This window comes from Manihot esculenta, chromosome 12 (genome assembly GCF_001659605.2).
Source record: "Manihot esculenta cultivar AM560-2 chromosome 12, M.esculenta_v8, whole genome shotgun sequence".
Taxonomy (NCBI): domain Eukaryota; kingdom Viridiplantae; phylum Streptophyta; class Magnoliopsida; order Malpighiales; family Euphorbiaceae; genus Manihot; species Manihot esculenta.
In genome coordinates this window covers 11,877,515-11,900,529 of record NC_035172.2, presented here as the reverse complement: position 1 = coordinate 11,900,529, position 23,015 = coordinate 11,877,515, and the positions used below count along the sequence as shown (strand labels likewise).

General features: G+C 33.0%; 1 protein-coding gene across 10 annotated transcripts; it reads right to left on the bottom strand.

Moving 5' to 3' along the window:
• Window positions 1-1,881: 1,881 nt before the first annotated feature.
• On the bottom strand, window positions 1,882-22,416 carry LOC110628088. 10 transcript variants are annotated; one of them, XM_021774557.2, is made up of 5 exons: window positions 22,259-22,416; window positions 20,699-21,728; window positions 17,245-17,389; window positions 10,227-10,301; window positions 1,882-2,164 (listed from the first exon to the last, which is right to left on the bottom strand). In XM_021774557.2, the coding sequence occupies exons 2-5, from the start codon at window positions 21,599-21,601 to the stop codon at window positions 1,992-1,994; spliced, it is 1,296 nt and encodes a 431-aa protein (XP_021630249.1). In that variant the 5' UTR covers window positions 21,602-21,728; window positions 22,259-22,416; the 3' UTR covers window positions 1,882-1,991. The 10 variants fall into 10 exon arrangements, with proteins under 10 accessions (XP_021630249.1, XP_021630251.1, XP_021630250.1 ...); XM_021774559.2 differs by having other exon boundaries at window positions 22,276-22,410; XM_021774558.2 differs by lacking the exon at window positions 22,259-22,416 and adding an exon at window positions 21,861-22,170.
• Window positions 22,417-23,015: the final 599 nt, after the last annotated feature.

Sequence of the window (23,015 nt, the reverse complement as noted above, 5' to 3'; positions counted from 1 at the left end):
CCAATTGAACAGAGAAAATTCAATGAAATTTCTCGGCAACGAAACTAAATGATGTAGCTGAAATGAAATTGTGCTGCGATTAGTCAACTTGCAAGAAAGAGAATGTAAAGGTGGTTGGCGCCTACAGTAGTCATTTTGACGCTCAAGTTAATAAACTTGAAGAGAATGACAAGTGTAATGTAATTTTTAAACTCAAGTGTAGTTGTGTACCTTGAACTCTGTAATCATTAGTTTTTATATTGTAAGACAGTAGAGTTAGTTATCACATCTCTTAAAGATCTGACTAGTACCGGCTAGTGGATAAGGGATTCCATGATTATAGGTGTAACAGGGATCTACTGAATTTTATTCTCTAACGATAATTTCTCATGAATTTTTACTCTGTAGTTGAGAATGCGAGTTTTGATGAAGAGTTTAGACTTATAGTGCCCGAATATTCTTTTCTATCCATAGGACCAAATATCATCTCATTATACCCTTACAATGTGGCCTATCTTCTAGTGCCAATTCATATCCTACTTTAGGTGATTGCTATGCTATATATATATATGTAAATTACTTTTTTTTAAAAAAAATTGTTTGAATATATTCTTAATGGGAATTTTTTAAATAATTTATTTTTATTTTTTATAAAATTTTATCACATTTAAACTTAAATATTTATATTTCACTGTAATTATTTTTAAATCTCACTTATAATGAAATCTATATTAACCTTGAAAATATTTTGTTATATAATTACATTAATTTATATTTGTATCCACAATGTATTACTAATTTTAAAATATTTATTTAATTCACATTTTTAAATATTTTAATTAATTAAATTAAATAATTTAAATTTATTGATAAATGAGAGAATTACTACTTAATTTTTATGATATTAAAAAATTTACTAATTAGTTTCTCGATTTTAAAAAATATATTAAAACGTTACATAAAATTTAATAAATAAAAAAATTAAAATTAAAAATCTTATTTTTATTTTCCATTAAATTATTGATTTTTAAATTTATTCATTAAAAGTTAAATTTGATATTTTATTATCATAATACCAAACTAACGAGATTATATCTAATCAAAGTTAAATTAAAAAGATTATCACAATATAAAATTAAAAAAATATATTATTTTAGTCAATTTATTATTTTAAATAAAATATTACATAAAAAATTTTATTATATAATAACACTTCTTATATAGTAAATAATTAAGATATTAAGTATATATATTTTTTAAAAAATTATTATAGTATAATTATAAATTAGATTATAGGTAAACCATTTATTTTAAAATAATAAAATTATAAAACTAATAAATTTATATTTTTATTGTCAATAAATTATTAATTTTAAATTTAGATATTTATAATTCGAAAGTTGGTAAATATTTTTGTTTTTAATTATTTTATTTATAATTATTTTGTTTTTAATATAATATAAAAATATTATTTGCAAAATTTTACTCTTATTAAAAAATGTTAATAGTTGTTTATTTGCATTTTAATATAATTTTAGTTATTATAAATAAAATTAAAATGCTAAAATTATTTCAACATAATAACACAATAATATTAGAAAATAAAATTAAGTTATAAAAAAATGTTAATTGCTAAAAATTATTAATAAAAAATACTTATAAAATACCAGTATAATTATTTAATTAAATTAAAATAAAATAAAAATAATTTTATAACTAAGATATTTTTAAGCAATGTCAAGGTTTACTCTTTTTCACTTTATATATATATATATATCTTAGAAATAATTTAAAAAAATTAAAATGAACTAAATTAAAAATACAATCACAGTTAGCTGTCTTCTTCTTGTCGCTTGTCACCTGTGAAAAATAATTTCTATCAAATTTAACTAGTTGACAATCAGAGAAAAAAAAAATTACCATAACAGTAGAGATTTCCGATAACAAATGAGCCAAATAACTAAAAAATAATGTTAACCTTAAAGAAACAATTTGTTCCGAATATTGTTCCTCTACAAAAACCACAAGCTTAAGTTTACATAACATAATGATGTACAAAGTAAAGTAATTAGGTTGTATGGGCACCATGGGTTCGCGAAGCCCATATACCAAATACCAGAAACCAGAACACAAATAAGATAGCCCAGTAGCGTGCAGGTCCATATCTGATTCGAGTCAGCACAATCTGCAGTGTTATAAAATAATTAGAAAAAAAAAAAAAATCATATATTCGAGGATCAATAATCGGAGCCTAATTGCAGGAGGAGAGAATTGTGCATGGTTTTGAAGCAGAGTGTTTTCAACAATCGGGCTAGGGGGCCCCTACTACTACAGGCACCTATAGGGCTAGCGCTCAAGCCCTCAATTCAAAAACTGACGCAACTGTCTCCCTTGTGAATACAGAGTGAAAACATAACATGTCACAAGAGTGAGGCAAGACCAACCCACATTTTCAACCCTTTGTAAAATTTTGGTTCACTTCAAAGGAAACAATGATATATATAAAAAGAAGGCCTAAAGACCAAAACTATTCACCACATATTTTCTCTTTAGTCAATTTAACCCGTAACTTCTAACATTACAATAAAACCAAAATATAACTACAACCTTCATCGATAGATGATCAATAATTTTATCATCGATATTTCAAGTGGTCAGTAATTTATAGTAGCAACCCATTTTTCAATAATTTGATAGGTGTTCTCTATCCTATTTACAAAAAAAAAAAAGACCAGTAAATTTCTATCGCTGTTTTTTTGTTTTCTTGTAGTGTAATTTTGACAACTTTGTCCAAATTACAAAAAATCGTTGAACATGTATTCAATTTTTTGCCAAACAGAACTTCAATTCCATTTTTTAACCTGTTTATGATCATCACCCATGAGGTTCACCCGTCCAACTAATTACCACTAGGCACTAGCACCTCCAAAATTTCATTGTAATATTCAGGAGACATCAAAATAGTTGCATGATTTAACAGTGATGAGGAGACATAGTGAGTGAACAAAACAACCAAATCTAGCCAAATGGATAAGAATTTTGAGGTACCACAAATGTCAAAATAATGTTTCGAAATATTGACGCTAGTGGAGTGGTTGGATCATTGTGACTAACCGTAGATCAATCAAACAATGGAGTTGAAGAATTGGTTAGGAAAAAATAGATAAAATTTGCAACTACCTTTGGTAGTTCGAATAAAAATTGCAAAAATTAAAAGCTATGATATTGTAAACTTTTGGTCTTTAATCAATGCAAGTAAAAGCATAAAGAGAATCCAAAGCGAAGTATCACTCCATCGTTTAAAGAGCATGGTGCAAAAAACCTTCCTAACTAGATAGTAATTAAGCATAAACCTTCATAGTATTAGAGCTACAGTCAGATTTAGGGTTCCAATTAAGCATATTTCTAGGAGGCTGATTTCTAACCCTTAAATAGTAGGGAATTCATTTATTGCCTTTTGTATAAACCTTCCAAACTAGATTCAATTCTTTGTGTATGAATTGGATAGTACATTGTCTATAAATTATAGAGTACAGCAATAAAGCTTACTATTCTCAAAATTCTTCATAGTATTAGAGCTACAGTCAGATTTAGGGTTCCAATTTAACTTTTAAATTCTTAAAACTCTAGGCTTTCTGTTTTGGTACTCCCCCACCTAGGGCCTTTATTTTTTCCCATCGCCACCCTCAAAAGTGTTGCAGTCACCTCTCTGGCCCTTCCTCCAACTCCAGTGATCATTCTCCGAGCACATACATCACACGTGCCTCACCTTGTCCCACAATGACATCATTTTTTGTCAGAGTTTGCTTATTTTGTCACCATTGTTAGATGCGCTAGCTCTTTTTCCACCTGCTGTCTTTGTTTTGTGCTCCATTTGGTGTTTGGTTAGAGCAACCATTGTTTCTGTTGTACCGTTTCCTTGTTTCCACCACTAGTTCTAACAATTCTTCACTGCATATCAATCTCGATGCGTAAAATTATCTTATTTGGTCAATGTCTTATTAATAAGATGACATTGAAAACTCTCAAACTTTAAAAGTCCATTAGAAGTTCTACAACAAAACAATACTTATTTCCATCAAATATGTTTAGGTGTGTTTGTTTTGTTCATATTAAAACTGCTAGAAAACTAGATCCAACAGCTCTTAATGTGTTTGTTGGATATTCTCCTAAGCAGACGGGTCATAGATGTTCTCATCCTCCATCTAAGAAATATTGACGGTATGAATGTTATCTTTAAAGAAACTGAACTTTTACTTCAATACCACATATACTATGTTTGGATAATTTAAAGGGGAGGAAGGAAAATAATAGGAGGAAACTAGTTTTTATTTTCTATTCTTTATTTTCCTTCTTCATGTTTGGATAGATAGAAAATAAAAGGAGGGAAAAGAAAAATAAGCTTATTTTCCCTTGTTCAAAAAGAAAAAAGGAGTGAAAAAAAATATTGTTTTATTGAAATTACTAATCTATCCTTTATTTCTATATAAAATTAAAAAAATTACAGGGTATGAATGTAACTTTAAATTGAAATGATGTTTTCCCTTTATTTTCTTTCCAAATTGAATTTTGGAGAGAAAATAACCAAAGTAAAATAAGTTTTATTTTCCCTCCCTCCCTCCCTTATTTTCCTTCACTTCCCAAATAAAGGAAAATCTCATTTCAAAGTTATTTTCCTCCAACTTTCCCTATATCTAAACATGTTGCTAATCACCTCTTCGATGGAAGAACAATAAGAGATAAGAGTGATACCAAGCTAATGTTAACTCAAGATTTACTCTGGAGGAGAGTTCTAATAGATAGGGGAAAATTTTTTATCAGCGTAGTTGTTAAAGGCGCGCCTAAGGCTCCAGGCACACGAGGCTCAAAGGTCAAGGCGTCCCCAGGCGGGCTCTGATTCAAAGGCATATCAAGGCACACGCAATTGCCCCTTGCGCCTAGGCTTGCCTTGGCAATCCAAGTACTCTATTTAGAGATGGCTGGCTTTTTCCCCACTCTAAATGCAGATATAGCCACTCCCAGGCCCAGTAAAGAAAAGAAGGAAAAGAAGAAAGAGGAAGGAGGAGCAAACGTGAAGAATAAAGGAGGAAAAAAAACATGTACTTACTTTGTGTTCTCCTACAGGCCAATTGCTTTTTCATCTAGTGGAAATCTCAAATCCTCGTGCATGTTTTTATTTCATGCTTTTCTTTAATATTAAAAATTGAGTATAATTCATTTTTTTAATGTGATAAAAACTTTAGGTATTTGGAATTACTTTTATACAAAAAAAATTCCTTGTTGATGCCATTATCTTATCAAATGAAATTGCATACTATTATACAGTATTAAATTTATATAATTTCTTGTTGAATTTAAATTATTATTATAATATTTATAAATATTAAAGAAAAATTACATGTAAATAAATACAATTTGTAATTACAAATTTTATTATATCATCAAAGTTGAAAATTCCATAATTATGAAAGCAGATAAACTTAAATAATTATCTTGTATTTCTTTAATTTTAATAATTATTCATATTTATTTCTTTATTATTTATTATTTTTGTGCCTTGTTTCGCTCAGGCACGTACCTACGCTTTGGGCCTAGGCTCCAGGACCCTTTTGTGCACCTTGAGCCTTTAACAATCATGTTGATCAACAGGAGAAAGTTGGCGGTTGGATAAACCGAATTTAAAGAGATACTCAAGAAGAGACAGGACATAAAAAAGCTACTGTGTAACCTACTCAGTGTTAAGAATATTACTCTTTTGTTGAGTTTTCTTTTAACACTTGAGCCCACTGATGATTTAGATAAATGTAAGGTGTCAAATTTTGTACTAAACAATTCATTTCTGACTTTGTCTCTTATAGTTTCTTGTCTCTTATAATTTCTTGTCTCCTTCCTTAAGAGTCTTTACCTTGTCCATTTCTTTTATTTCTATTCTACAGGATTGAAGAGAAGGTTTTAGTTATTATAAGTGAAAAGGAGTAATGATTGAAAAAATAAAAGTTTTGGTTAAAAATAACCTAGGAGCTAGTCTTTCTTCCACTTGGAAAGAAACTAATAGGTTGCAAAAAGTTGTTTACTATGAAATACCAAGCTGATAGTTTAATTGAAAGATTAAGGCCAGATTGGATTAACAAGAGATTTAAAGGTGTGTATATGGAGATTTCTCCTAAATTTGCTTATGAAAAAAATATAAGAAAGTGTGTAGACTAAAAATGGTCCTATATGGACTAAAACAGTCTCTCAAAGTATGGTTCAATAGATTTAGCAAAATCTCTCTTTTTTTTTTACCTTTTTTGCAATCAACAGAGCAATTCTACTCGTATCTTATATATCAAACATCATATGAGTAAGATCACTCTTCTTAAAGTTTATGTTGACAATATTGTAATGACGAGAGATGACAAAGAAGGATGACAAAGAAGAGAAAGCACAATTGAAGAAGTTTCTAGCTCATAAATTTGAGATCAAAGATCTAGAAAATCTTTAGTATTTCTTGAAAAATTGGGATTGCCAAATAAATAAGGGAATCTTTTTTTTTAGAGGAAATATATTCTGAATCTTTTGAAAGAGTTTGGTATGTTGGATTGCACATTAACAGAATCTTCTATTGAGAACAATTACAAGCTATAAGCAAGAAATAGTAAGTCAGGACAAATCACCTTTTTGGAGCACATAATTGACCATTGATTCTTTATTTGATAGGGAGACTAATTTATCTCACACACATTAGACCAAACATTGCATATGTAATCAGTTGATGCATGATTCCATGAGCCTCACATGGAAGCTATTTTTTGCAATCTTGTGATGTCTAAAGCTTGACCCAGAAAACATTCTCCTCTCCTAACATTGTCACCTCCAAACAGAATTTTGCCTTTATAGGTGCAGATTAGGCTAAAGGTACAAATGATAGCAGGTCAACCTTTAGATACTGAACTTGAGGAAATTTTGTCACTTAGAGAAGCAAGAGAAGCAAGAAGTAAAGTGTTGTTCGATCTGATGTCGAAGCTAAGTATAGAGCTATGGCTCAAGGAGTCTATAAACTTTTGTAGATGCAAAGATTATTGAAGGAACTAAAATTGTTAGGAAATGACAAAGTGCTCTTGTACTGTGATAACAAAGTTACTATAACTTAAAATCCAATTCAACATGATCGAACAAAGAATATAGAAATTAATCGGCACTTCATTAAAGAAAAGTTAATAAATGGTGCCTTAAACTTAGCTCATGTAACTTCTGATAAGTAAATGGCTAAGGTGTTTTCTAAAAGGTTTAATAAGAGGACTTGTCACACCTTGGTTTGTAAGTTAGGCATGTGTCATTCTATATACCAATTTGAGAGGGAACATTAACTAATTAAGCAAATTACTAGCTCCTAAATTGTATATAATTGATTTATTGCCTTTTGTATAAACCTTCCAAATTAGATTCAATTCTATGCGTATAAATTGGATAGTATATTGTCTATAAATTATAGAGTAAAGCAATAATGCTCAGCATTCTCAAAATTCTTTAACTACAATGTCTTCAAGATAATAAGAAAGAGGGAAATAAATTAATTAATCCATCAAATCAATCTGAATCTCAACTGAAAACACTGTTAAATCCCTAAAAAAAGTAAGCTCATTACGATGCTAGAAAAATCTATTTAACCTATAGATACACATTTCTTTAACGAAACAAGTATTTCCTTGTGACCTATATGCCTCAATGAACACAACGTTACCTAGATTTTACAGGTTAGCGGTGATTAACTAAGTTTTACTTTGGCTATCAACATACTCTGATGCTCCTCCTTTCCCATTCTTTTTCTTTCCCCCTCTTTGGCTAGCTATTTCGACTAATACACCTTTATTAAAACAAGTTGTAACAGTTGTTCCAACCGCGTTCCACAATGACAACTAGAACACATAAACTGTACTAGAAAATATCAAATTGGTCTTTTAGTGATCTATTCATATTGACCAACAGAATATGTAATGGACCACCTAGATGATTCAGTAGTAAAAGAGAAATTGTGCCTTTTCAAGGATAGATGGCATTATATCAGCCAAAATTGGTATACCATAAGCCATTTTAGAAAGAGCGCTCTTGATAAGTCAATCACATCAAATTACCATATCATTCTTTTGGTTCAGCTATTTTCTTGTAAATAAGGAATCACTACCTTTCTTGTTATAATAACAGCATGAATTATACCTCTCCCCCCGTGCCTCTGAATTTGTCAAATGACTTAATCAACCAACATTCCGATTTCCTTTATACCACTTCCACTTCTAGTGCAAGTCTCTTACATCAAACAATGACAATATGCTCACTATCTTCAAAAGTGCTAAATTTTCTATCGCACATATCCTAAGCATGGTTTTCAAAAACGGCCAACATGTTACGTAGCAACCGTTATGTAATGGGTTTTGGGAGGCCGTTACCTGTTACCCTGTTATACAATGGCCCCCCCTAATTTGCAGGCGTAAAGGCCGTTACTGACCTAAAGTAACCGTAACGGCCATTACCAGTAACTGAAATTCTTTTATATCCTTTCTCTTTTGCCCTCTATTCTCATTTTCATTGGTTTCTACACTTTTCAGCAGCTTTAAAGGCAATATTTTTTAAGTTTTCTCTTACATTTCTCTTTCAAATTTCAATTTTCCCTGCATATTTCTCATATAAACTTAGATCCATCATAAACTAATGTATTTCCAAGGTTCTTTATTCTAAAAAGTTGGTTAAATTTATATATTTTATGTTGTCTTTTCGCTTTTTTTTTTTTAAATTTTTGTGGATTAAAGTGTTAGTTTTGAATTAAAATTGTACTTTGAGCTATTAGTTTACTCGATCTATAAAGATTATGTTGATTTTTCTTATTTTAAATTATATGATGTTGAAATTAAGTTAAATAATCTATATTTGATGTATGGGAAAATTACTTTTTAGTCCCTGAGGTATAGCGTAATTAACGGATTCGTCCCTCTATTTTTAGAACCCAACACTTTCGTCCCTGAGGTTTAATTCCGTCAAAATTTAAGGTCCCTCCGTTAAAAATTTCTGTTAAGTCAATAATTTTCACCTGGTCAAAGGAAAGAGAATAAATATAATCCCAAAAATACCCTTATCAATAATAAAATGAAAAAAATACTATTTAGTCCCTATAGTATGGAAAAACTCGCTACTTAGTCCTTCAATTTTGAAAAATATATTAAAATGTCCCTAACATTTTAAAAAGTTAATTTTATCGCTAAATATTTTACTATTTAGTCCCTATAGTTTAGAAAAAAAAATTAATTAGTCCCTCAAATTATTAAAAAATTTACTAATTAGTCACTCCATATCATGGAAATTTTAGATTTTTTTTTATAACACTTAACGACTAAAATTAACGGAAAGACTAACTAGTAAATTTTTTAAAATATCAGAGACATTTTAATGAATTTTTAAAATGACGAGCAGTGATCGATGACGAACAGCATCACAAAAAATATTTATATTGAGTTTTAACTTTTTATTTTTAATAATTTAAATTTTATATATTTTGATTTTTATTATTTTTGCTGAATTTGAATCTTAAATTTATTAAAATTTTTATTTGTTTATGGAGATTGAGTTTGAGATTTTCTTCCTTGAATTTTGACGAAATTAAACTTTAGGGACTAAAATGTTGAATTCAAAAAAATAGAGGGACAAATATGTTAATTATGTAATATATTAGGGACAAAAATGTATTTTTTCCTTCAATTCTTTGAGAGAGGGACCTATAAATTTGTAGGAATTAAATTTCAGGGACTAAAGTATTGAGTTCTAGAAAGGGTAATTCGGTCATTTTTCCTATCACTAACGGCATTTTTGACGGAGGGACCTCTAATTTTGACGGAATTAAACCTCAGGGACGAAAGCGTTGGGTTCTAAAAATAGAGGGACGAATATGTTAATTACGCTATACCTCAGGGACTAAAAAGTAATTTTCCCTTGATGTATTTATGTTTATTATGCATTTGTATACATTGTTCTGAATTAAATCTAATCAATATCATTTCATTTATGAACTTTGTAAATTGTTTTGAAAAATTTGTTTAGCGCCAACCGTTACATTACAACTGTTACAGGCCTGTTTCTATTACTCGCGATCGCAAACGCGGGCACAATTTAAAACCATGATCCTAAGGTATTTTGATTTAACACAACTAAGCATTTGCATGCATTTGAATTGATTTAACATATACAAGACAACTTAAGAGGTGAATAAAATTACTTACAAATCGAAAGAAGATCACAACTGTTAAAGCACAAATGCCTCCAAGGAGAATGTGAAGGCCACTTTTTGCAGTTTTCTGAACACAAAAATGAAAACAGACAAATAAAACATACAAGTGCAAGTAAATAAGTTGAGTAGCATGTTGTACACAGTCATAAAAAAGCAACTTAAAACAAACAAACAAATTAACCTTTAACAAAATTACTAAGAGTCGCATCTTGGGATCTCACTTTATTGCTTCACCTTGCAATGAAATAAGAAGAGCAGATGTAAGACTTGCATGTCACAATTTTATCCCACAGTGGAACATTAGCATTACTCCGTTTAAAATATGTCAGTAGAAGACGTGGAAAAGCAGAGATGTTGGATCTAGAAGATAGTAATTGAAGGGGAAGAAGTTAGCAGCTGAAGATGTAGACCTGTTTGAGATAACAGTTATTGTATCGGAATTCTATAAGTAAAGAATACCTGTAACAGCAAAGGCATTCAAGAATTCTAATAGCAAATCAACTATTTTGTCTCAACATTCTCTTCTATTCTCTCTCTCCCTTTCTCATCTAGATTATTCTCTCTCCTTCTATTAATCCCTTTTACTCTTTAGTACGAACCCTAGTCCAAGGGCGGCTACTACTAACATATTGGTATAAAAGCTCTTTCATTTGGTGGGCTTTGCATCCATTCTTTCTAGTAGGTGTCACATATGACGAGTGTGGTAGTGAGTCAAGAACTATTTGAGTGGATAAATTAAGGAGCAGAGTCCAAATTTCCAAGGTTACATTGACAGGGCAATGGGAGAAATCATATCGTAAATTAGATCTAAGGTGAGGCAGAAAATGGAGGATAATAGAAAGCTCCTCCTTGATGAGGTGCGATTCCTAATAAATGGATTCTTGACGAAGAAATGCAAAGGAGGTTGTGAGGAGAATGATGAAGCTTCTGGTTCTCAAGAAGGGAATGGAAACACAAGGATTCTGCCACTCCAAAAGAATTCCCAAGTGTGCCATAGAAGGAACAGGTAACTGTCTTTTCTTCAATAGCTAATAGGAATAACTCCACGCCTTTGCCTAACATTGATCTTGTGCTTTTTGATGGTAAGGAGCCTGGGATCTGGCTTAGGAAGAGTTAAAAACACTCAAAGATTTATAAAGGCCAAAGGAGCAAAGTGTTGGGATTGCTAGTTGTTATAGGAAATAGAATATGCATAGATATAGTAGATATTATATATTCATTAGGCTTGATTCTAGACCCAATCTTAGACTTGATTTTAAGAATTCTCTTTCCTTTTTCTATTGTAACTTTTATATATAAAGATGTAATGCTCTTTATATTTGAAATACATCGGAATTACATGCTCTACATAGTATTAGAGCCTTGTAGAAAAGAAAATATGTTTTTTTTCTTTTTCCTTTTGGAGACTTAGGGCACCTTTTGTCATTGTGATTTTGGGTCACCCTTATAGAATGACATTTGGATCTTACTGCCCACCTAGGAACAATGTTGGAGGTACCACAATATTGCCCTGAAAGTTTGGTCACCATCTGAGCAGCGAGTGTGCCTGACACGCCAGATCTAGTTTTTGCCACTGAACCACTCGCGAGCACGTGGACGTGTGTCCAACTGTTGTTGTTGCTCCTCCAGCCGGCATTGCCTCAAAGTCTTCTCTCCATTTCTGTGGTTTGTATTACATTTTGGGTGATTTGTGGAGGTGATTTGATATTGGATGATGGGTCCTAACCTGTTACTATTTAGTAGTAAAATGTGTTACTGTTTGCTATTCTAGTTTTCGTTCTCTCCTTGATCTACTTGTGTTTAGCTAACTTTTTTACTTAAGTTTACTCATTTGGGTAATTTTAAAGAATGGCTGAAAGTAAGAATGTGGTAGCCAATGTGATTACTATGATAACTAAAATTACAGATCACAAATTGGATGGCTCTAATTATTTGGATTGGAATAAGATAGTTCGGATATATTTACAGAGTATCAAAATAGATGATCATCCCACCAAGGATCTTCCAACTAATAATACAAGACAAGCTTGGATGAGGGATGATGTCTGATTATTCCTAATCACTGTGAATTTAATAAGGAATTGATGGATTATTTAGAGTTTTTTTATTCAGGTAAAAGGAATATTTCTCGCATTTATAAGGTGTAAAAAACATTTCATTGGGCTGAAAAACATGATAGGACCCTCACTACTTTATGGATTTTAAAAAGGCTTATGAAAAGCTTCATGTTTTGATGCCATTTAACCCAGATATAAAACTGAATAGGCTCAACAAGAGTAAATGGTTGTAATCACCGAGTTTCCTTGCAGGTCTACCTTCTGAAGAATTTTGGAAAAAATTTTTAATTTTATTCCAATTGAATTGATTTTTATAAATTTTGAGAAAATACACACAAAGAATCAACCTAATTTAGAAATATTTATAATAAAAATAAAATCCCTAATAATCAAGCCTAATTAGGATCTCAAATATCTCAATTATCCTAATTGAAACCTTTTATGTTACTCAACACTCCCTCTCAAGTTAGTGCATAGATATTACACATGCCCAAATTACAAACCAAGATGAAATAAGTCTTGTTGCTGAGCCTTTGATAAACACATCAACTAACTGTTCATTGGAAGTCACATGATCTAATCTCAAGACACCATTTATTAACTTCTCTCTAGTAAAGTATCGATCAATCTCTATGTGCTTTGTTCGGTCGTGTTGAACTAGATTGTGAGCTAGACTGATGGCAACTTTGTTATTACAATACAAGAGCAGTTTATCCCTCTCCAACAATTTTAATTCCTCGAACAATCTCTGCAACCATAGGAGTTCACAAACACCTTGTGCCATCTCTATTTTTCGCTTCAGCACTTGATCGAGCAACACTTTGCTTTTTGCTTCTCTAAATGATAAGGTTTCCTCCCACAAGGATGCAATAACCATTAGTCGACCTCCTATCATCAAGAGATCTAGCTCAATCTGCATCTGTGAATGCGTATATGCGGAGATAACCGTGTTTAGAGAATAGAAGACTCGCGAGGATCATGCATAAACTGACTAACTAATCTAACTGCATATGCTATGTTTGATAGAGTATGCAAAAGATAAATCAATCTGCCTACCAAGGCAACCTCTAATATCTACCAATATCCACTGATTCACCAATCCCTACTTGTAACTTATGATTGCTCTCAATGGAATTTTCTACTGGTTTGCAGCCTAACATACCAGTTTCTTTCAAAAAATCTAGAATGTATTTCTTCTGAGAAATAAAAATTCCCTTTTTTGATCTATCAATCTCAATTTCTAGGAAATATTAAAGTTTTCCTAGATCTTAAATTTCGAACTCTTGAACCAAAAGCTTTTTCAGCTGAGTTATCTTTTCAGTGTTATCCCCTATCATTACTATGTCATCAACATAGACTATGATAAGAGTAATTTTACTCTTGTGATGTCTAATAAATAGAGTATGATCATCATTGCTCTATTGAAAGCCAAAGGAAATCATAATCAATCAGATCAACTAAGTTTTAGAGTTATAAGCTGGTTTGACCAACTTATAAGCTTGGCCAAACACCCTCTTAGTCCTATCTGGGGTCACTATCCCTTTAAGAGGATCAAACTGTGGGAGTGGCTCCTAAAAGGTAGTTGTAGAACCATTGCCACAATTGGCCAATCTATTCTTAAAGGACAAATCCAAGTGAGATAGGAAAGCAAGAGAAACTAATTTGGAAACTAAAAGTCAAACTCTTCGAAAAGAAGCTAGATTACATTCAGACTTCAAGGGAGCCACTTGGAGATTTGTTTAGCATGTTTTTGGAGTTGTTGAAATTGTTGTCCCAAGAGAAACACTCCCTATTTCACATCATGCCCTGGTTTCTCCCTAAACTCCATCAGTTGCTTAAGATATGCCTGTGGGCGTGTGTTAATCTACTGTAATACACCCTAGGGCATGAGTTGTGCCAAGTTCCATAAGTTTTTGCTCCTATTGTCTTTCCTTTGCTAGTTTTCTCGTTTTGGAGTCTCAAAAGCACCATGTCAACAAACCAACTTCATTTATTATCTCAACTCTGGAAAAAAGTTGTTTTATACATTAAAGTTAACAATTAACTTGAAAAATTTTGGGAGGAATTTTTTATTCCATTCCAATTGAATTGATCTTTACAAGATTTGAGTATTTATACACAAAAAATCAACCTAAATTAGGAATATTTACAATAAGAATAAAATCCCTATAATCAAGTCTTGTAATCAAGTCTAATTAAAATCCTAAAGACCTGAATCCTCCTAATTAAGAACCTTCTATATTGGTCAATACTCCCCCTCAAATTGGCGCACAGATATCACGCATGCCCAACTTGCAAACCAAAGTGTGATAGGCCTTGTTACTAGCCCTTTGATAAACAAATCAGCTAGCTGTTTATCGGAAGTTACATAATCTAATCTCAAGATACCATTTATTAACTTCTCTTTAATGAAATGTCAGATCAATCTCTATATACTTTGTTCGGTCATGTTGAACCAGATTGTGACCTATACTGATGGCAGCTTTGTTGTCACAGTACAAGAGGAGTTTGTCCCTCTCAAACAATTTCAATTCCTTCAACAATCTCTGCAACCATAGGAGTTCACAAATACCTTATGTCATCACTCTATATTCTCCAAGTGATAAGGTTTCCTCCCACAAGTGTGCAATAATCACTAGTCGACCTCCTATTATCAAGGAATCCAATCCAATCTGCATCCATAAATGCATGTATACAGAGATGATCTTGTTTAGAGAATAGGAGACCTTTTTCAGAAGCAAACTTCAAGTATTGCAAAATGCGAAAAACAGCTTGCATGTGAGACTCACAATGATCATGCATAAACTCACGGACTAAACTGACTGCATATGCTATGTCTAGTTGAGTATGCGAAAGATAAATCAGTCTGCCTACCAACCTTTGATATCTGCCAAATCCACTGATTCACGACTCACAACTTGTAGCTTGTGATTGCTCTCAATTGGAGTTTTTGTTGTTTTGCAGCCTAACATATCAGTTTCTTCCAAAAGATCAAGAATGTATTTTCTCTGAGAAATAAATATTCCCTTCTTTGATTTGGCAACCTCGATGCCAAAGAAATATTAAAGTTTTCCTAGATCTTTAATTTCAAACTCCTGAACCAAAAGTTTCTTTGGCCGAGTCATCTCTTCAATGTCATCCACTGTCATTACTATGTCATCAACATAGACTATGAGAAGAATAATTTTACCCTTGCGATTAATAAATAGGGTATGGTCAGCATTACTCTCTTGATAGCTAAAAAAAATCATAGCTCTACTAAATCAATCGAACCAAGCTCTGGGTAACTGCTTCCACTCATACAAAACCTTCTTTAGCCTACACACCTTTTCTTGTGTTTTTTCATAAGTAAATCCAGAAGGGATTTCCATATACACTTCCTCCTCTAAGTCTCCGTGGATGAATGCATTCTTCACATCAAATTATTATAGGTCCCAATCAAGATTGACAGCGCAAGATAACAATACTCTGATTGAATTTATTTTGGCAACAGAGGGCAAATGTCTCCTGGTGAATCTATGTAGCCCTTAGCAACTAATCTGACCTGGAATCTTTCAATTGATCCATCAGTTTTGTGTTTCACAGTGCACATCCATTTGCAGCCACCTGATTTTTTTCCAAGTGGAAGAGATATCAACTCTGAGGTCTCATTTTTAGCTAAGGCTTTCATTTCTTCAGTCATTGCTCCCTTCCAATTAGAATCTTTGAGAGTTTTCTTCCAATCCTGTGGAATAGACACAGACGAAATAGACAGGGCAAAGGCTCTATAGGATAGAAACAAAAAATCATGAGAGCAAATTAGAAATAGAGTACTTTGTGCAAGACCTAACTCCTTTTTTTGAGCAATTGGTTTATTTATATCATCAATGGACTCAAAGTTTAGAAATGACTCACCAAATGGAGAAGAGAAGAGAAGAGGAAGATTCATGATGCTAAGTAGGCAATGGCTTTTTCTGCTTCTGTTGCATCTCTTTTTGAGTAACTCCTTAAATCTGGTCTATCCAAATCTTTTTATGATCACCAATAGTCTCCGCTATATAATAGTCTCCTCTAGAGTAAAACGCTATAGAGTTATAGGACTAGGAATCATCTCTTCTCTATCATTCTTCTCTCCTGAAGAGGTGATGAAGTAGTATTAAATAAGGTTCAATCTCTCTAAATGTAACATCCATACTGACAAAATATTTTTTAGATGGAGGGTGGTAATATTTGTAACCCTTCTCTGTGAAAGAGTACCCAACAAACACACATTTAAGAGCCCTCGGATGGAGCTTCCCACCTGTTCTAGTATGAATAAAACACGTGCATCTAAACAGTTTTGGTGAAAAAGTATAAACATTTTTCCTTTGTAGTACCTCTAAAGGGCTTTTAAAGGCAAGAACTTTGAGAGGCATTCTATTAAATAGATAAGCTGCGACTAAGACTGCATCTTCCCAATAGGTTTTTGGAAGGTTCATAGTGAAAAGGAGAGATCGGGCCACTTCCAACGGTGCCTATTTTTTCTTTCAGCAACATTATTTTAAGCACTAGTGTAAGGACAACTAGTTTGATGCAAAATATCATTAGACTCCAGATAAGCAGAAAAACGACCATCCATGTACTCTGTACCATTATCAGTTCTCAAAACTTTTCTCTTGGTATCAAATTGAGTATAAATCATCTTGTAAAAAGATTGAAAGCAAGAAACCAAGAAACCACATTACTCTTTGCCTTTATCAGATAAACTTAAGTCATGCGAGTGCAACAATCAATAAAAGTAACAAACTAACAATTACTAGATGGTGACACCATTTGAGTAGGTCTCCAAACGTCAGAAAGGATGGTCACAAAAGGGATTGTACTCCTATTGTTCTCATATGCTTAGCATACTCACAAACTAAAAAACCACAGTGAGTCTTGGAAAATAAATTATGATAAAGTTTCTATAAAACAAAGAAGGATGGGTATCCTAACCGTCAATGCCACAATATGATTTTCTGGTTGACATCCCGATTTCTTCCAAAAAGAGTTGGAGTGAATTCAAACTCAGATTCTCCTCCAACAAATATAAGCCGTCGTGCAGTCTACCATTGCCAATCCTCTTTCCAGTTTGAAGGTCCTGAATAACACAATGCTTAAGAAAATATTCAATTTTATAAATCCTTTGGTGAGAGCACTAATAGATAAAAGATTAAGAGGGAAACAAGAAACATGAAGAACAGATGATAGTTTGATATTTGGAGTACAAACAATAGAACCGGTTCTAGAGACAGGAGTGAAGGAACCCTCGGCTATTTTGATAGTATCCTTTTGTAGACATGAAAAATAATTAAGAAAACCTTTAGAGGAGCCTGTCATATGTCTATTTGCGCTAAAATCAATAATCCGTGGAGCAAAATCAATAGAAGAAACGAAAGCATTATCAAAAGCCCTTACATTTTCCATATTAGTCACTTTCTTGTCTGCCCTTTTAAGAACAAGAAAAAACCCTTTTTTTTCAAAACAGGTAAAGAACTACTGTTCACTGGAGAGGCGGAGGTGAAAAGGCATGGGACTGTACTGGTCAAAGGCGCAACGTGAAGGGGAGGTTCCGAAAAAGGGCACCAAAGAAGGACCTACGTGCCGGAGCGTGAAAATGACGCCGAGACTGTGGTGGCACATGAGATCACGCGCATGGTCAGAACGGAGACACGTCGCTGGGAAAAGGCCGAAAATCCAATGGGTATTCTCCTGATATGGGCAATGTCAATTGACCTTATACCAAATAATGTCGGCAAAGCTCTGATACCATGTTAAATTTGGGTTAGGCCTAACTCGCCTCCAAAAGCTAACTCAAGGGGAAGGTAAGGCCCTTATAAGGAGCACATTACTCCTATCCCAAACCGATGTAGGATTCAAAACACCCCCTCATGCTCAGGACTATACTGGAGCGTGACACATTTACATAAGGCCCAACATGGGAAGATTCTGATGCCATGAAGAATTTTGAAGGAATTTTTTTATTCTGTTCCAATTGAATTGATATTTACAAGATTTGAGTATTATACACAAAGAATCAACCTAAATTAAAAATATTTATAATAATAATAAAATTCCTATAATTAAGCCTAATTAGAATATGAAAGACCTGAATCCTCCTAATTAGGAATCTTCTATATTGGTCAACATAACTAAAGCCATAGAACAGTATTTCAGTCCTATAATTAATCTATTATGCCATTCTACTTCTTGCTTTTCTAAGATAAGAGATTGCCTTGAATTAGGAAAGGATATTGTTATATCCCCTAGATACGGATCGAGTCGCAAGTCAGTGTCTAAGGAAGCCATTGATTTTCCTTGATTCTTCCCTTGCCCAATTGTTATTGTTGTGAGCTCAATGAAAGGAGCTCTGACTTTTTGAACTCGTTTAAGAGAGTGTTCAAATCTCAATTTAATTGAAATTAATCTGCCTATTTTATCTCTGATTTTCCAGCAATATATATAGGGAATAGTGTTACTGTTTTAACACAATTCTACTCAGATAGGAGTCCTAAGGAATAAGAAAACAAAAAGATAAGATAAAGCAATCTAATCCTAAAATAAAGGATAAAGCAACCTAATCCTAAAATAAATCAAATACTTAGCGACCGAATCCTAAAAAAAATCAAATACTAAAAAACATTCCATAATATCACTCCCCCTCTGGACAAAGAGCTTGTCCTCAAGCTCAAAGATCCATTGAATTAAAACCCCTCAATTGCTTCTTTAGTCACAGTGTACTTTCACTTGGATCACCCCAATCATCAACTTGTAACCAAAATAGCATCTTACATTGATGACCCGCAGTATAACTTTCACCACAGTTGTAACACAGCCCCTTCGCACGTCTACCTGTCATTTTGCCTTTAGTCAATCTCTTTACCATAGAGCCCTGAGTGCTATTGTTGTGACTAACTATGGACACTGCTATAGTATTGGTGCTTTGGTTTTGTAGTAAAGTGGATAATAAAGGTGCATACTGTTTATTCCCCACCCAAGATGGTGAAAAATTTCCTACAACTCCATTTTGCATCAAAGTCTGTCTTTTTTTGAAGGTTCTTGCTAAGCTCATGGCCGTTGCAAGATTGGGTGGATTTTGAAGTTTCACATTCATTCTGATTAATTCAGTTAATCCAGCTATGAATATCTCCACTTGTTGTGCTCCTGCAATTGAGTGTACTCTTGCTAACAAAGCCTAAAATTTGTGTAATTCAATTAAGCCTATAATTTTTAAAAGTGTCCTAAGTTATTCCTGGTTCTTCCTATTCTAGTTTGAAAATCCATAATTGAGCCTCTCCAATCAAATGAAATGTCGTGAGACTTTGTCGACCTTTGCTATTCCTTGATTATGGAAAAACTGATCACAACTGTTCAACCACCCCAATGGGTCCTTTGTGCTACCATAAGTAGGAAAGTCCAGCTTAGTATAGAGCGTACTACTGTAGTTAGTTACAGGTCTAGCATCAACCCAATCTTCAATTTTCTTTGGAAAATTTGATTGGCTGCTACTACTTGTTCCCATTTTAGGCTCTTGGTTGTACCTCTGTGCAACCTTTTGAGCCAAAGTTAATTGCTTAGCTATGGCCTTAAGAAATCCTTGAATCTCTTTCTATTCCTGACATTATTGTTGGTAACGTTCTTCAGAGAGTTTGATATAGGATTTTAGATTATTTTGATCTCTCATGATGTCTTGCTTTACCAATTTTGTTATATTCCCGAAAAAAGGATCTTGTCAAATGTCTAAGAATATAATAATCCCCCCTATAATGGAAGATTTTCCTTTGTTAGTATTCTTTCCCTTTCAATAAGAACCTATGGTGATGAAAGGATGAAGATTCGTTGGAAGGAATCTTATAGCCTCAGCGTTTTGATTTGTGAGAGAACTCTCAATCTCAATAGACAACAAAATTCTATTTATTTTATTTTTGATCTTCCAGTATTATATACATATATATATAGGGAATTGTGTTTTCTACCGAAATAGAAGTCCTAAGGAATAAGAAAACAAAGAGATAAAAAATAAAGCAATCTAATCTTAAAAAAAAGGATAAAACAATCTAATCCAAAAATAAATCAAATACTTAGCCATCTAATCCTAAAATAAGTCAAATATTAGAAAAAAGTCTACAACAATAGACTATAAAGAAGAAAATTGCTAGTAACATAGCTGTTACTTACAAGCAACCCAATGCATGCAAGTTGCTTTTATAAAAGTTAAGGGGCCTTGTGTTGCAATTATTATCACTTTTATTGCTTCTCATGTTGATGGAAAAATCGGCACTAGGCCCTTTACGCAATTTTCTTGATCAAAGCAAATGCAGATTGAACTGAAAATGGAACTTAAGAATTTTTTATCAACAATTGAAGATGTACATCAACAATAAAAGCAGCAGTAGTGACACCAGCATACCTTTCCTACGCGGGGAGCAATGAGCCATGCTAAAGTAACAGTAAGCAGCCCAGTAGCAAGCAAAATCCCAGTACCTTCCACAGCCCATTTGGTTGCAAGATTCTCAGGAGGGACAGTATCTTCGATAACAGTATTCAAAGGTTGTTCAGAAACAACCTGTGAAACTAAACTAGAATTATTGTGATCACTATTATTGTGTGGGCTAAACCACATTGAAATCTCACTTAGCTGTTGCCTCCTAATAGCAGCAACAGCATCAGGATCCACACCTAAACTTGTCTGCACTCGAGCAGGATTGGGATCACCAGTGGCAGTCCTTTCCCTTAATGCTTCATATTCCTTCAATGAAACCAAAACCTTTTTAAAATCCACCATTCTGATATTTTTTGCTACACATCCACAGATTTCACAAATAGTGGATCCATGATTAACAAACCATTTTAGCGCGCAAGCATAGTGTACAAGAGCAAGATCATTTTTGCAAGAGCAACCAAGTTCAATTAATGAGTCTTGCTGGTGACACGAACCCATTTCCAGATCTGTACGACAAATGAAAACCTCTCCCTGTGGGCTAACAAACTCCACGTATCCAAATTCTCTTCCCGCGTGTTTGCTATGGAACTCATTGTTTTCAGAGTGTATGGACACTTCTTTGCTTTGCAGCTTTATTGCTCCACCACTTTCACAAGACTCTTTCAATGGAATAATGATGCCCAAAAATCCCAAAACAGCATCTCCACTTTTGTCAGATTCCGTACATTGGCACACCCGACAAGTTGCTGCACCTGTCTCTTTGTCTAGACTATAACGTGTATAATCCCCCGAGTCTTGACTCTTAGAAAGTGAGTGACTTGCACCACCAACTTCACAATTGATGGATTGTGATAAGTCTTCCTTACCCATCACAGCATGTTGAAGTTATGAATTCAACAGCTTCACTTAGCAGATCTGAAGTTTCCAAGTGCATAACAGAAAACTTCCTTTACCTCTTCCTGAAGGTTTCACTTTTAACATCACTCTATCATTGAAACTGCACAAAAATTTCTAATCAAGAAATATGAAAACTTGAAAAAAATGCAAAAATATACTATTGGGTGACTGAAAAAAAAGGAAAAGAAAAGAATCACCTAACATATAGCAATATTAAATGCTAGGAACTCACCTTTACAGAATTAGGAAATCTTTAAAAGCATCAGTTACGGTATGATGAGGAAAGAACAACATCAGATACATATATATAATTACCAGTAGCCAAACAGCAAGAACGATCGTTATTACCCGAATTGCATATACAAGAAGAATACTACCAAAAGAAATCGAACATTTTAGAATATAAAACAAAAATTATACATCCCCAAAAATGGGAAAATCAAAGAATACAAGATAATTCGAAAATTAAAATAACCAAATAACACCTAGTAATATTTTTTTTTCTTTAAATTAAAAATATCCAAGCGAGAAAAAGGAACGCCATAAGTTGAGAAATTTAAAAATTAAAACATCGAAGAGAGTAAGAATCTATATATATAAGGAAAAAAGAAAGGTCGTTTAAGCACTCACTGGAAAAGAAACACAACCTCTCTCGGCTACGGCTTGAAACGAGTGTCGCGAGCAATAATTACAGAGCTTGAGATGGGTAAGTGCTATAAAAACAGAGGTTTTGCTAAAGCAGTTACCGTGGACTGTTGAAGACTTGAAGTAGACTTCCCTCGAGTCAGCAATGCAAGCAGCCAATGGGAAAAGGGCCAAAAGCCCAGAAGTCTGGGCTCAACAGTCGAATGAGAACCTTTTTAAATTATGCACAATGTGTCTTAGTTTTTCAACCTAGTTTTTACCTTTAATAACGACCCTATGCTGCACGTATTATTTTCTTAAGACAAAAATTATATATAAAAGCTTTATCTTATATTATTTTACTCATGGTCATTTATTTATATGGGGAGAAAGACGAGTGAGACAAAAGGATAAATACTATTAACTTCGGCTCCTCTGTTCTCGAGTAAAGGATGCCTTTTTTGCTTCTATGATTTTTTTTAGAGGGATGTAGATATTTTTGCCCGATAATGTATATTTAAGAGTGTTTTTTCTTCTATGATAATTTAAGATCCGGCAGAATCAATTAGATGTGTATGTGTAGATCAAATGTTTAATTTTATTGAGAAGTTAATAGAACTGTATGGGTGGGGCTGGATATTGGTTCTTGTAGATTAAGGATTGAAGAAGGATCTGAGAAAGTAACGTCTGGGTGAAGTTGAAAAATCTGTCCTTGAATATAGTTAGTTCAGGGATATTTATACTCGAATCGTTTGGGTGTATT

Excerpts from the sequence above, each read along its gene's own strand:
- LOC110628088 (XM_021774557.2), bottom strand. The coding sequence starts at position 21,601 with ATGGGTAAGGAAGACTTATCACAATCCATCAATTGTGAAGTTGGTGGT. Across the intron at positions 17,390-20,698 it reads TTGCTCCCCGCGTAGGAAAG|GACCTTCAAACTGGAAAGAG; the intron begins GTATGCTGGTGT and ends TGTGTTATTCAG. Across the intron at positions 10,302-17,244 it reads ATCATATTGTGGCATTGACG|AAAACTGCAAAAAGTGGCCT; the intron begins GTTAGGATACCC and ends TTTTGTGTTCAG.